The 16,243-nt window shown below is 38.1% G+C and overlaps 1 protein-coding gene across 2 annotated transcripts in view; it reads right to left on the bottom strand.

Moving 5' to 3' along the window:
- grin2aa (glutamate receptor, ionotropic, N-methyl D-aspartate 2A, a) overlaps positions 1-16,243 on the bottom strand; it is a 345,668-nt gene that overhangs the window by 6,162 nt on the left and 323,263 nt on the right. For both annotated transcript variants that reach the window (XM_030140951.1, XM_030140950.1), the window contains 3 exons: positions 12,605-12,694; positions 9,192-9,289; positions 1,570-1,808 (listed from right to left, as the gene is read on the bottom strand). In XM_030140951.1, the coding sequence (XP_029996811.1) occupies positions 1,570-1,808; positions 9,192-9,289; positions 12,605-12,694 (427 nt within the window). The remainder of the gene's footprint in view (positions 1-1,569; positions 1,809-9,191; positions 9,290-12,604; positions 12,695-16,243) is intronic.

Raw genomic sequence — 16,243 nt, 5'->3', positions numbered from 1 at the left:
ACTTTAGCTTAAAGTATTTGTGTTATGTATTTTATATGAAAACGTACAGAATGGGTAGTCACTCAGTAAACTGAACTGTATTGAACCAACAATCCATTGACAGCTTTTGAAAAAAAATGACTCTAATATGTTCTGTTTCTATTGATCTGGAAACACCCTTGATGAAGACCTTAATTTGTGCGTGCTTGTTGTATAGTTAAGTACAAAATATATATTTAAGCAATACATAAACTCATGACGGCAAATCACATATTTAGAATATTGCAAAAAAAAACTCAGTCCCAGCCAAGTCCAGTCTGTATTCCCACTGTGAACACAACAAACTGTTGTCCATCACAATCCAAACAAGTATGTGTATTATCTAAAGGCACATAAACAAAAAGTGATGCAATGCATTGAAACAGGTCTTGAAACAACTCTATGAATTTTACAATAAAGCTGAATTTGAGATTTTAAATCCCATGATTAAAAACAAAGCAAAAAACACTAGTGTAAACTGACACAAAACAAAACAAACAAAAACAGTAAATCTCTAAGCCCCTCTTGGACTAAGGGAGCAACACACTGTGTTTATATAATGCAAGCCTTTTGTGTGGACTGAGATTCAGTCACCCGTTCCCCGTAAGTCTAAAACAAATGCCATGCACCTCTATTAATACAGTTTAAATATCAGATAAACTAAACTTCTTGAAAACACACATTACACTCACATTACCAAAGTAAAAGTGTATGTTGGTTCAGGATCTTATCAACACAAGATGGATCAAGTATGTCTTCACCTCACTCTTGAGAGAGGCTTTGAAATAACATCTTCTCCCTTCTCACGAACCGCACTTTATCTTTGCTAAAAGTTTTTCTCTCTTCACTACCCCCCTCTGTTAACTTTAGAAACAGAGTCACACTCTGCCTCAAAAATAGTGCAGAGACACTGCAGTGCTTTTAGGGATGCACGTCCATGTCTTCCACTCTCACACACACACAGACACATACACACACACACACACACACACAACCGGGAGAGAACGCTGACCTTTTAAAAGAATGAAAGAGAATGGATTGATTTAGCGTGGCCTGTCGTGATTTCACCCAAAAAACATGCTGCAATTAGGATCTATTTTTGTCGTTATTGAGGGCTGCCTCGTGATTCCCCCTCCCTTTTGCATCCCCATCGTTCTCTCTCATCCTCCTTTGTGCAGCCCTCCCCTTTTTCCTCACGGTTCCTTAGTTTAGCAGTAGCTCTCTTTCTCTGCAAGTGTGTGTCTGTGTGTGTGGATGCTTGCTCTGCACTGTTACACTGCTGGTATAAAATAGAACCAAGATAGGCCTGTCTGACCCCAATAATGCAGCATTAGCCTTCAGTGCGGTTTCTGTGCTTCGCTGCTTCTTAGATGCTTGAACACGACCACTGTTAACCCAGACGGACCCCCCAGGCCTTCAGACCCACACTCACATGTGCATAAATGTGTTTCTCTTTGTTTAAGTATTAATTTTAATTCTGTGTCTGTTTGATGTTCCTGTTCTCCCCAGCCACAAATTGTGCTCATGTCAGACAAATAATCAGGCCCTTACCCGACTGATGGAGAAAAGGAGTCCTGGTTTTCCGGAGCAAACCCCAGTGAAGCAGTATCTCAGCCTCCAGTAGAAGAGGTGCTCCGACACAAAGGTGATGAGGGAGAGCCCCATGGCCGTGGCCAGCATGTAGAAGACCCCCGCCATGTTGTCCACATCCAGCTGACTGGACATCACCTCGTTCTTCTCATTGTGGCAGATTCCTGTCAGCCACTGGGCTTCCAGTTCCTCCATTTCACCTGAAACACAAAGAGTGTTTGAAAGAACAGAGAGGGACTCTGACACTTCAATTCCTCTTAATTTATTTTGTTTTTATTTTTTTATTTAACTGAAATGTGCATTTTATATTGTATAATTCAAGAATACTAAACTAAATCATATTTAATACACTTTCTTACTGCATGATAGTTTTGATACATTTAACATATATATTTTAAGGGCAAGATAATAGATATAAAAATTTTAAAAAATGTCTTCAATATATCTTATGACCCAATAATGCAATATAAAAAATACATTAAAGTAATTACTTGTAATATACTCCCTGCACCTTCATCATACTTAAAACAGCTATTTATTTTCACACATTAAAGGTTAATTACCCAGGTTTGTTTGTTTTTTTTTTTTTTATCCAGGTGTGTTTTTATACTTCTAATTTATTATGTATTTTGTGTTTGCCCTTGTGTTCTATCTATGTATCTATCTATGTATCTATCTATCTATCTATCTATCTATCTATCTATCTATCTATCTATCTATCTATCTATCTATCTATCTATCTATCTATCTATCTATCTATCTATCTATCTATCTATCTATCTATCTACAATTCCATATTATCAAATTACTTGACTTGTGACTGTGTCATAGATATCACCATGTTTTATTGCTGCATTAGCTTCTGCAGTTAGCATGCTAACCAGCTTGCCCCGCTCCGTCCTTTCTCCTTATGTGACTTTACACCTCCAGAATGAGAAGTGAGTCACTCTAGTGTCCAGTCAGCCCACAGTCCAACATTAAACGTAGAAGAAGTAGCGCTTGACGTTTGGGTTGGTGTCATGGAGAGGTAACACATCCATGGTTGGTGTGACATCGGATCAGCCAGAGCAAAGCTCTCATCTGCTGTGATAAAATGTTTTGCTACACAGCTGTTATTGGTTCATTAGCTGCTATTACATTAAAATATGTGCTAATGCTGCTAATGTGATCAAATGCAAAGTACTATTAGTATCTCACTTTTACACACTCCTTCTGGATAAATCAGTATAGAAATAGAAACAGACGGATTTATTTTCTTCAGGTTGCAGTATATATATATAAATAAATAGATAGATAGATAGATAGATAGATAGATAGATAGATAGATAGATAGATAGATAGATACATATAGATATAGATATATATAGATATAGATATATATGTATATGTATAGAGGGTTTATTTACTGTAATTTTGCAACCAGTAATTTGTAATTTATTTTTAGAGTTAGAAGTGACCATATTTGGACAAAAGGGGTGGAGCTAGCCAAAAGGATCAGAGATAAGCTAATACTAAGTGTCAGCATACTGACTGACTAAAATGGTAAACTTCATCAAATGTGATGACTGTAACACGGTCCTTTCACGGTCTTGTTTAAGTGGAGCTGTCTGCCACGAAAAAACAAACAAACAAAAAAAGTCATTAAATAAATAGAAACTTGGAAAGTAAACTCACTGTCATACAGACCTGTCAATCAAAGCTTGATAAGGCAGACAATAAAATATTTTATTTGACCTGGGATCTCCTTAACAGTGGTAAAATGTTAAGACAGACCTGATTTATTCCTCATAAAACAAAACTCTTAGACTTATTATTTTTAGAAAGACGTTCAGTGTGTATCTATGCGTGCACAGGCATTTTGGAGTCAAACCTAGTGGCCATCAGCGGTATTACAACTTTAAGATGCTTCCACATTTTATTAATTTACTGATCCTTGTTCTTTGGTTAGTAAAAAATTAGCTTAAGCATTCTAATCAAGGTACCAGACTGACATGAATAAAATACAAAAATTAAATACAATAAAACTGACAAGTCTGAATTATTGCTGAAGTTGCCACTGACAGATGCTTCTGAAACTTCTAAAAATGTTTCAGTTCCTATGGAGAAAAAAAAAATCTAATTCCACCCTTCAACATACACCCATAACATATATACAATGCTTTGTTTTTTAGGTGGCTGTTAAAATAAATTACATTTCTTGGGTATCACCGGCTCTCCGGCTCCTTTATGCCGCCTGATGGAGCAAAGAGATTGTTTCTTTAATGAAAGAAAGGTAGCGAGCAACAAAGACCTTATCTTTTCTCATTCCTCACTCTGTGTACCCCCCTCCCTCTCTGGCTTTCTCTGTGACATTTGGCGCGTAGCTAATCCAATCTGTGTCATTCAGGGCTGGATAACTAAGGATGCTAGTGGGGAAAGACAAATATCATGGTGGTGTTGAGCTAGATGTCTTAAGGGGGCAGACTCACTGAGTCATCATTAACCCATTATGATGATTAAAGCTGATTGTTCACCATTTGATTCAGAAATGCATTCGTGTCACCGCTGATGTTTTTTTCCCATGACAGCCTTTAACGCTCAGGGATGAATTCAGATATGTTAAATTTTTCCATCAACTATGTTTTTCTTTTTTAATCGGTTATATTCAAGGTAGAGCTGTGGAGAGATGTTAAGATGCACTATTTCTCTGACTTCAGGGGAAAGCTATGCTGAAAGTTAAATTTTGTCCTCTTTTCTGCAGTCAGACGGTTCAAGCAATAGTCCTGTGACCAGTCAGTTGGAACTAGGAACACAACCTTCTGCAATTTCATCCGCACTTTCAAGAAAATAACTTTAAACCATAGAGAACTTAAAGAAATATTACTGTAGCTATGAGTGCAGTGGCAAACACTTTTGTACTTCTATTATAATAAACTTCAAACAGGACAGGGAAACCACTCCAGTTCAGGACATGCATTTAATTTAAGTTTGTTCAGAATGTTTATCAGCACTCAGAAACATTTCCTCATTAATAGTTGGGCACTAAGTGCTCTTGGCCCTCAGTTAGATCTGATACATTATGTTAACTCTCTAAAATGTATGAACTTGGGATACTGCTGCAGCTTTAGATTAAAACAAGTACAGTACAGAACACAACAGTATACCAGGATGTGATGTGAAGTACTGATTATAGTACTGAAGTACTATAAGTACTGATTATATATATATATATATATATATATGTAAATTAACTTCTCTTAACCCATAAAGACCCAGTGCTACTTTTACGGCAGTTCCCAAATGATTTTTTTCTCTTTATTTAACCTTTTTTAAGGGATTTATCACCATTTATTATAATATTATCCTCTGTATTTAGCAGTTTGTCAGTAAAAATCAGGTATTTTCCGATATTTAATTCACTGATCATGTATTTTTTAATAAAAAGTTTAGATTGAAGTTGAGGAAACTGAAGAAAAAGTGACTTTTTCATCAAATATGTCATTAACTGAACCTAGCGTAAGTGCCTCCTTCCATTGTCATTTATCAAATTCCATGGGTTTACTGGTGAATTAATGTTGTAGATGATGACGGTGTTTCCACGGTAACTACGGAGCCTCTGAACGTCCAAATGTGTCATATATGATGACCATGAAAAAATCACAAACTGTATTTTACACTAAATATTTACATATATTGATAGGATTAGTGGATCAACAGGCATTAAACATTTACATCAGTAGATACTTTTGTTTACCAGTGAAAGTTTGGGTCTTTATGGGTTAACGCTCAATGTTTAGGTAGTTGTACTTTATATGCATTCCATTTTATGCTATTTTACACTTTCCATCCACTGTATTTTAGAGGAAAATACTGCACTTGCGATACCATTACATTTGCCTGATAAGTTTAGATACTACCTATCGTTGAGCTGAAGGTTTCACACACTCAATAACATAAAAAGCAATTCAATCATCTTGGAAAAAGGAGTGCACCAGGCTCACACTTCAGATATCTGTTCGTGGTAAACAGCTCCACCTAATCATTATATTTCCCTTTACACTTCTTAAAGGGTTTCACTTCAATAATAGTACAAATCATCTAGTATCTCATCAAAAATCAAAGGTTAGAGAAAAAAGTCTAAATGCTGGAAACAGATTTGTGTATCCTCCTATCAATCCCTAATCATAAAACTGGATAGAAAGTAGATCAGACCAGCTCCACTTCCAACAGCTTCAACAGTAACGGGCTCTGATGATTCAGTATTAACAATCTGATGTTATCATATGTGGTAATACATTAGTCACAGGGATCAAACCAGGACGCATAGTTCAATCCTCATATGTTTAGCTATTAACACTAAGACATCATGTAGGATTTTTCATGCAGCACTTTAATTTGGAATGGCATATTTTTCTTTGCTCTTAATTAAAGATGCAGTACTTGATAGTTTTTAAAGTTTAAAGGTTAATTCACTTTATTATCGCCATATGGAAATTTGGTCTCTGCATTTTCTTCTCATTTTACCCATCCTGAGACACATTAGCATTAGCATTAGCACATCAGTAGCAGTGAGCTGCAATTGAGAGCACTCAAGCACCAACTCCAGATCTTCATCAGCACTGTGGTCGAGGACATTTATAGGAGAATTAGCTTAAGTCTACCTGATGGTGGGGAGAACCAAACGACCTGGAAGAAACCTGTATCGCATGGAGAGAACAGGGAAACTCAACACAGAAGCCTAGGTTGGACTGGAAAGCAAACATTGATCCTTCTAGTTGTGAAAAGGAAGTGCTAATCTCTACATCACTTTCATAATTCCTGTCAAAAATCGTAATTCCTTTTACAATATTGTGATTCAAGTGGTCTGCATCTACTCCCTGCCTGTGTTTTCTACCTCAACTTTGTCTCATCATAGGTGTTTCAGACAGGTAGGGTGGGTACACTTGTGATTGACAGCTGTAGTTACCAGTCGCTGATCATATTCTGTCTGACCTGAATGTGACTCTAATGCTGGATACTAGAAAATTAAGCAATCTTCCCTTTTCCATTAAGTTACACAATGTCAGGTTCTTTTATTTTCATATTTAGTCTTTTGATTTGGACCAAGAGGAGAGAGTGGCAGAAAAAAACAAAAAACAAAAAACAGATGTATATTAACTGTTCAGTGATGGGGCCATTTGTTTATTTTCAGAGTAATATCAGTGGGACACTAAACAATAGATTAGCTGAGAGCAGAAATTTCATTCATATAAAATCAAGATAGGCTTAAAAAATCTGTAATCATCGCATCATAATGTGATAGCTATTTTTGATCTACTTTAGCTCGTTCAGTAAGTTGTAGCGGTAGAGAAATAATACTTATGCTGTTGGATCTGCTTAGTGTTAGGTTAGCTCTGCAAAGTTAGTCACATATTAAATTATTCATGAGATACAGTGGTCTTGGACTGTAAGCTTGTTTTTGATATTTGCCTGTTTAAGTATTTGTAGTGCGAAATGTATTCTATTTTCTGAAAATTGGTTTTGTTGAGTATTTAGTTGGTAGAGCGTGTCGTCCATTGACCAAAGGGTCGGCTGTCCACATGTCGAAGTGTCCTTGGGCAAGACACTGAACCCTAAATTGCTCCCATTAGGGCCAGGCAGCGCCTTGCATGGCAGCAGCCGCCTACTGGTGTATGAATGTGTGTGTGAATGGGTGAATGTGAGGAATTGGAAAGTGCTTTGGGTACCATGAAGGTGTAGAAAATGCGCTATATAAGTTCAGTCCATTTTCCATTTACCATTTAGCTGACGTTTCTCTGGTCATGTGCATATATAGAATGTGTATATTGCTACAAGCGTTGCATTGCATTACCATGGCAACACAGACGGAACTACAGATTTCCCCCCAGGCTTAACCCTTTATTGGATAAGAGACTATTTTTTGGTAATTTCTGCAAGGGTCTGCAAGGTCCACCTCTGCATGAACAGTGAGTGTATCTGCTTTGTTAGGTACCATGAAGTAATGGTACTAACATAAGGAATGATGTTCAAAGGGATAATGTGAATGTTGACAGGTGTCCGTATGAGCATTTATGTTGGTCTAATGATCTAAAATACACGTTCCTTTCACCTTAGATGTGTTTTTCCTGTATTTTTATACTTACTTCTTGGATTTTTTTTTTTTTTTTGCCACTAACGGGTAAGGGACCAAATATGGTAACTTCATTGACCTTGATTTTCTACATAACACTAAAAAATGTAGAGAAATTTCAGAAAAGTAATAAAGTCTCGTGTCTTCCAATAATACACTACGGCTGAAATTTTGAAATTCTGAGTATTTCTATGAGTGCCCTCTAAAGGGTTAAGAGGCTACAATTTTTTTTGTATTTTGTTTTCACTTGAGGGTTTAAGCGAAGGATTTGACCGCTTCCTCCTCCGCCGCCTTCGTCCACACTTCCACAAACATGTCGTTTCTGTACCTCGTCTCTCTCTGTCCGTGAAAAGCCATATGCTCTCCACCCACATTGTGTCTATCTGATCAAGTAGCATCTGCCAAGACACCGAGTCACTGTCATCTATCACAGACCTGCCCTCCTCTCACTCCCCATCCCTCTTTCCCTCTCTACCTTGACACACACTCTTTTGTCGTCTTCCTCTCATCCCATGCTCCCTGCCTCGTCCTCTCTTTGACCTCTCCCTCTGGACGTTACAACGCTGGCTTGTGTTTACCCGTCTCGCTTAACAATTTCTTCGAGGATCTGTTTTCCCCGCGCTAACTTTTGGATTCTTTTACGTCCTTCTCGCTCCTCCTCTTCTTCTTCCTCTTCTTCTTCTTCTTCTTCGTCAGGAGTTTCAGATCATTTTTCCAGACAAGTAAGCAAGAAGAACAGCGCTAAAAGTAATTATCATGATGAAAAGATTGCATATCTTAAAAGATGGGATGGGATTAATAACAAAGACAATGCAAAGTGAAAAAAAAAACCAATAAGCCTGATTTTTGTCAAAAATTATCCAGCCATGAAATATGATGGAGTGTGTCCTGCACGCTCTGCAGCCCTGATAAGACTCAGTAAGAGGGGATTGTTGTGACACCAATGTTCATTTAATCAACTTCAGTGCACTTAATGTGAGTGGCTGCGGACACTTGCATCAGCAAAATGGTTTGGATGTAAAATGTAAATGAATCCGTCACTAAAAGCTCAAGCTGTCTCGCTTTCTCTCTGTTTTGCACTAGTAAATTGTTTATGTAAGAACTTCTGAGGCTACTGTAAGAAAGGAATGTGGTGATTCAGATAGAGTAATGCCTACACACACAAACACACACACACACGGATCTAGTGCTGCAGAGAGGAATATATTAGAATAAGTTACACACTCTGCCCTCTGTTTAGAGCAGCCTTTTGTGTCCAGAATAACATCAAAGAACTATTTATACTTCACTGCTTTCCCTGTGTGCTGTCAGCAGACAAGGCACTACAGAAGAGTGTGTGTGTCTTTGTGTGAGAGTGTGTACATGGGAATGAATTACAAGTGCTGGCAAAGGAACGAGGTAACCTTTTGGCTTCATGCATGTTGTCTGAGCTTTGGATTTGTATTCGAGAACACTGTACGATTGTATTTCTCACCATCTCCGATGATGGCCAGGATAGCCAGGTCCACCTGTCGCTTCCAGTAGGAGCCCTTCTGCAGAGCGATGCCGTAGCCGGTGGTGGCGAAGATGTACCTGAACACGAGTGCACGCAAAAACACAAGAGAAACGTTTCAACATTTAAACAAATACTTGAACCGATAATTTTCCAGCTACTGTCTCTGGGGTTGAAAAATATCCTCAAGAAGATACCTTAAAGGTGGGGTAGGAGATGTTTTCCTGGAGCATTTTTTTTTTTTTTTTACTATATTGCTAGAAATCCCATTCACACCCCAATTGCAACTAATTAATTAAATGCTCTAACACAAAACTAGAAAATCTTAGTCACCTGTAGAATGGACAGGACTGAAAAAACACCATCCAATCATTTTAACTGCCCCATTGAAATGACTGAATGGTGATATGTCTATCAAACTCAACTGCCATTTGTCCCTCCCTCCTTTGCGAGTACAATCCAGTACTCTGGAGGCGTGGCTTCAGTGGGAAGTTTAAAGAAAGGGGTTTGGACTTTTGAATTGTGTATTTTCAAAATGTAGCTTGCTCAAACCGTTTTTCCAGGATCTCCTACCCTACCTTTAAGTATTTTAAGTATCCAGATTCTGCACTTTTATATATTCTTTATTTTTCTTTAAAGTAGGGCAGTGCCAATGTATTTTGGATATTTGGGTTTTTTACAGAAAAAAAAGAAAAAACCCTCACACCAAATAAAAAGTTATGATGCTTATATGTTCAGCAAGACAATGCTCATGAATGAAAACCACTTTTATGGTTTTGAAGCATAAATGCAAGTGACAAAAACACTAAAATCAGGCTAAAAATGAATTACACCACAGTCACATGACTTCAGAGCTACCAGCAGCAAAACAAAAAACACATTCCATAAAAAAATTTAAATGAAAAATCTAAATGAAAGAACTGCTTACCAATCAAGGAAATTATTTAATGTAAAGAATTTAAAACTTTTACTTGCCTGGGTCTCAAATATTTCAAACACACTTACCTCTTCTACAAAAAACCGTTCTGCTCATGTTATCTGGCCCATCTAGTGTCTATCTAGGAAACAAATTGAATCCTGTTCAGCCGATTGAGCTTCAATTTAGTCTTCTCCACGTTTGTGTTTTATGCAGGGACTTTAGTTTGACATAGTATAAGGCCAAATACTACTTTACTACTGCTATTTGACTGCACAGGTAACAGCATAGGTCATACAGGACCATGTAATTGCATTTGATGGGTGGTCAAGCAGTGAGGTTGCTGGTTTGCCATGTGAGATACAAGAGCTATAATCCTGTGGGTCACCAAGTTTTACATATCTGTCTAAAATACAGGTGGACTTAAGTCAAACTGCAGTCAAGGGATTTAAAAAACACACCACACAATTTTGAACTTAAAACAAGATAAGGTTTTTTTGTGACCAATTTGTCGGTACTCTAACAGTGAGTAAAGACAGTGTGCGGATTTTCAACACCAGAAGTTGCATCACGCTTCACTAGTTTTTGGGTATAGTCTAAAAACAATAACTGTGGACAAGCAGTCAGATTATTGTAATCCAAGTGAGTTCAAATGACCAGTGCTTTACCAAACCTGGTACAACAAGACTGAGATTGGGCTGTTGTTCTTCGGGAGGCAGGACAAACCACCAAACAGGTCACCAGGACTCTGAATGTTCATCATATAACAGTGGTCCGACTTCAGCAGCATTATGTAGCCAATGGAACAAAAAGAGACCGTCCACGCCCTGGTCCACCATGTGTCAAAACCCGCAACCAAGACCGGCATATCTGCCTGCAGCATCTCCGGGACAGGTTCTGGACAGCGACAACCATGGCAGCAGAGACCAGTGGTCCCCACGACAGACCTGGGTATCCCAAAACATCTAGGCCAGGAGGGACTCACTCCACTAGTTTTGTTATTTTGTTAGCTTCATAGCATAATTGCTATCAATATATGTATGTCATACACTATACTGACAAAAGTATTGGGACACGTTGAATTCAGGTGTTTCTTCTTTAACAAAGGTCTGGGATACATAACAATAATGACAAATGTCATAATATAGTTTTATATTGTCATAAACATAATTGCATTGGTTAATTTGGTTTAAATTGTTATCTTTGTTTCCAAAACACCTTCTACCAAAACTAACCATCTACTTTCTTCACATCTCACTTAGGAAGAAAAATCTCCCATTAAACTTTAAAGCTGCGTAAAACCAATTTTTAATCGAATCTGTAAAACCCGAGTGACGGCCTAAGTATCACGAATCCGTAAGTCTTTCCGTGATTACGCACCTGAATCACTCCCCTCACGGTGAACAACTTTGATGTGTACTCCATCACAAGAAATTAATTTGTTTAGATACCAAACCGAAACCTAAACCAAACCGTCACTCGGGCTTTTTCGGAATTCCACACAGCCGCAGCAGCAAGACCATACTGCAGCTGCGTGGAATTCCAAAAAAGCCTGAGTGGCGGTTTGGTTTCGGTTTGGTATGTAAACAAATGGATTGCTTGTGATGGAGTACATTTCGAAGTTGTTCACCGTGAGGGGGGTGATACAGGTGCGTAATCATAGAAAGACTAATGGATTTGTGATACTTAGGCTATCACTTGGGTTTTACGGATTTGATGAAAAATTGGTAATGAACATCATACAAAGCTTTAAGGAAATATTGATGTTTATAAACTATATGGATAAATATATTGGGATGCATCATGGCTACAGCTCATAAGATGTCCGGTTCATGCTGATTTGAGATATTTAATATTTATGATATTTATCACAGTATAAAACTATATTATTACATTTGTCATTATTGTTTTGTAGCCCAGACCCCTGTTAGAAAAGAAACCCCTGAATTCAACGTGTCCCAATACTTCCAGTCAGTTATGCTATATGAGGTTAACAATATGTGATATTAGTAGTGCTTATGTTGAATGTATTGTTTCTGTAATGGTCTAATTGTTTTTGTTCATATGATAATAACATTCCCAATAAAAATCAATAAGGGACAAACTGTTTCTTGTTGTTTTATTACATCTTAAATTGGTCCTGGAAAATTTGCAAAAATTCTGAAAAACTCTGTCCTAGTCATGTGTTCTTATGTCCTTGGGCAAGACACTTCACCCACCTTGGTGGTCAGAGGGGCGGTTTGGCAGCGATGCTTCCACCAGCTGTGGCCACAAATGTACTTTACCACCACCACAGTGTGAATGAATACTGAATCAAGGCGTACAGAAATTCAGTCCATTATTATAAACATTAGGCTCCGCCCACATTTGTTGCTGCTATGGTCATATCACCTTGTGCCCTCTAGTATCATCCGCTACTGCCATCAAGTAAAAACAATCCAAGCTGGAAACACATTGAAATAGTGATAGTTGGAGTTACCCGCTGCCAATGGTCACCAGCTTACATCCCTCGTCTCTGCCGGCCATGTAGTTCAACACCGCAGCATCATAGATGAAGGCGTCCAGTTTACTGAAAGAGAAACAAAACAGAAAGAGGGGATGAAAACGAAGCGTGAGGGGTTTCAGACATTTCCGAGTGGGGGAGTGTACGGGGGTAGACAACAGGCAGAGGAGAGGCTTATGTATCAGTATGTGTTGTGCGTGGATCAATTCAGAAGTGTTAAATCATCTCCAATAGGACTGCAATCCAAGCGTAACCAAACACACAGAGTGGGGAGTGGCTGCGGTTCAATACAGTAACGCTTCACTGATGACAGGACCTCGGAGGCGCATGGACGACCCAAGCAAACTTAACAAACAGACGCAAACATGTGCACGGTCTGCCTCTGTCCGTACACACACATACACACACACGAAACACATACAAACAGGCAGGTTTGCGAAGCGGAACGTAAAAGATCCCAGACTCAGACTGACATTTTCAGTGTAACTGATGCCGTCACTAACTGCTGCTCTCTCACTCTCAGTGCGTTCACGTACTGGCACACACACATACGGGCGCTACACACACATACAGTACACACACAGACAGCCCTCCTAATAGCGCGGTGACTGGCTGGCATTTGCTGAATGTCAGATCCAGCCCTCTAACGGAGGCTCACAGCCGATAGTTTAGCTGTGTAATTAGCTTAACCCAGCACTGGCTCCATCCTCACGCAGACTGTGTGTCCAAACATGTCAGGGACCAGGGGTGTGTGGTGGTGTGTGTGATTGTGCAGATGTGGCTGTGTGGTGATGTGTGCAGGTTATCAAAGAGAAAAGCAAGCAAGTGATCCAGTTTAAAGGCTTTATGGATACTTCAAAGTTAACATAGAGCTTTAAAACTTTGGAATGTCATCAGTCTGCTCTTATGTTACTTTATTTATTATTGGTTATTCATTTGTTCATTTTCTGAATAGCTTAACCTATAAAGACCCAGTGTTACTTTTGTGGCAGTAATTATATTTAACCTATCTTAAATGATTTATCACCATTTATTATAATACTACTCTCTGCATTTTGCATTTTTTCAGTGAGAATCAGGTATTTTCCTATATTTAATTCACTGATCATGTATATGTTCATAAAACTCAGATTAAAGTTGAGGGTTATTATATCAGAAACAGAGAACACTGAAGAAAAGGGGACTTTTTCAGGAAAAAATATAATTAACTGAATATAAAACAAGTGTCTCCATCCACTATTATTTATCAAACTCCCTTTACTGGTGGATCTATATTACAGAAGATGACGGTGTTTCCACAGTAACTACAGAGCCTCTGAACGTCCAAATGGGTCATATCTGATAACCATGAAAAGGTGACAAACTGTATTTTACACCAATTATTTACATGAATTGATAGGATTAGTGGATCAGAAGTTATTTAACATTTTAGATCAGATGATGATTTTGGTTGGCAGTGGCTGTTTGGGTCTTCATAGGTTAAACCTTGAGAGGGTCATGGGGATGGTGTATCACAGGACTCACATATACAGACAAACCAACCATTCACACACACATTCACACCTGTGAGTGATTTAGTGCATGTCACTATTATTGTTTATTCTCAGTTATGAAATGTTTGAATGTCTTGTTTTTGTGATATTAAATAGTGTATGATGTAAATACTGCATTTTTTTCCACTTACTGTCAGTTGTTATTTGTACGTTTGTATATCTTGTGTTGACCCCAGGTGGAGTACTAACTAATGGGGATCTTGAGTAAATAAGTAAATATCTGTAGCAAAAGCTGCTGGAAAGTAATAAGCTACAGATTATTAGTCACCCTGGTGATTAGAGATGGGAATTGAGAACCGGTTCACAGTTGCTCATTTCCTTGAAGTGATCAGGTGTCTTGGTTATTTTTATACAATTTGCGTCATCACAGAGTTTCTGTATTTTGGTTCAGAAGAGCTCTAATTTGTAATATATAGTATTTCAGCAGTGAAGACGACACTAGGGCCGTTTGAGACAGTTGCCAATCTTCCATTACAACAAAGCATGGAAGTATTTCCAACATTTAACCACAGCATGTAATTAAAGTGCACAAATGTAACGTCTTTGATTGGTTGCTTAGTGATGGGGGCGGTGACTCCTGAGGCGGACCCTACAACAAGGCATCCTCTGTTTTAGCCGGTAACATTAAACTCCTCTGGGTTCTATTGATACTAGGGGTCGAACAGTACAGAAAAAATTTGGTTCAGTACGTTTTCAGTATAGGAATCTTCAGTTACATTTTCGATATGTTTTCAGTACAGTGTAGGAGACCAGTAAAGGGGAGGTATGAGGGGGTGTGCTTCGAAACTACCGAAAACCGAAAGTGAAGCCTTACATGTTTCGAACATTCGGCCCAGCTTCTGTGCCTCTGTTATACTCTGTTGTCATGTTTACCCCCTCTTATTGGCGCACCAGCCTCCGAATAAAGTGGGTTGTTTTGGGTTTCTTTTTTGCAGTGACACTGACAGTTCAGCATTGGCGCCGCTGTAGAATGTAGGGAAACCCTACACATGGGTTTTGCTTGCAGCCGGCCTACTTCCCGAGTGTTTGCGTTCTTCACATAGGTTACATATATTCATTTGGTACACCTCCTTATTGAATCAAAGGCCCCAAACCAAAACGGTTATACCCCTAATCAATACTTTAATGTTAGTGCCATTTTACTGTCAGCTTGCTTTTAATGTTGTTTATAATAATCTCCATGTCCTATAATTACATTTAGATGACGTCGAGGCTCAGAGGCTGCAGCAGGTAGATCTAACACTCCTTTAATTACACCTTTATAAGCCCTTTTATATAAGTTTTGCTCAAATTTAATGGAAACTGCAAACAGTGCAAATTCGACATTGCAGAGTTAATGCAAACAAAGCCATTTGTACTGTAGTTTATCCCCTAATCCAATGACGATCGATAGGGAATCCAATCAATAAGCGATACTGATAACAGAACTGGAATTGCCAATTCTTATTAATTCCCATCCCTACTGTTGATATTCTATTCTATTCTATTCTATTCTATTCTATTCTATTCTATTCTATTCTATTCTGTTCTATTCTATGAGTGATAAGTTGTATTTTTAAGACAAAAAAACCCAAAAAAAACCAAATCAAGATTATCAATCTACCAGACTTTGAATCTGTGGCGAACACTGTTTCAACTTTACCTGAAGAGAAAGTATAGAAATACGATGCTATCCAAGGTGGTGAAATATTCAGTATTCAGATATCCATTTCACAGATTGGATTTCTGATGGATCTATTCAGAGATACACAGTAAACTGACAAGATTAGATCCTGAAATACCAAATCCATAGACCCATCTGTAAAGTGTATATAAATATCCTAAAATGTAATACATAAAAGATACTGTGTTGGATCTTTTCATATCCAGGACAGATGTATATGTGTTAGATTTCTGCCATCCTGAAAAATCAAAACACTGGACAGATAGTAAATGAGTTATCAATTAAAAAATATTCAATTATTTACATTTGCAACATATGTGAAACTTACTGTACATTACCTGTAAATTAATATCCTCAACCTCTGTGTTGATGTGTCTCTTACCTTCTTATCTAAGTTTA

Source organism: Sphaeramia orbicularis, chromosome 8, assembly GCF_902148855.1.
Source record: "Sphaeramia orbicularis chromosome 8, fSphaOr1.1, whole genome shotgun sequence".
In the NCBI taxonomy this organism is placed as follows: domain Eukaryota; kingdom Metazoa; phylum Chordata; class Actinopteri; order Kurtiformes; family Apogonidae; genus Sphaeramia; species Sphaeramia orbicularis.
Note: the sequence above shows the minus strand (reverse complement) of the source record. Positions and strands in the feature narration are given on the sequence as shown.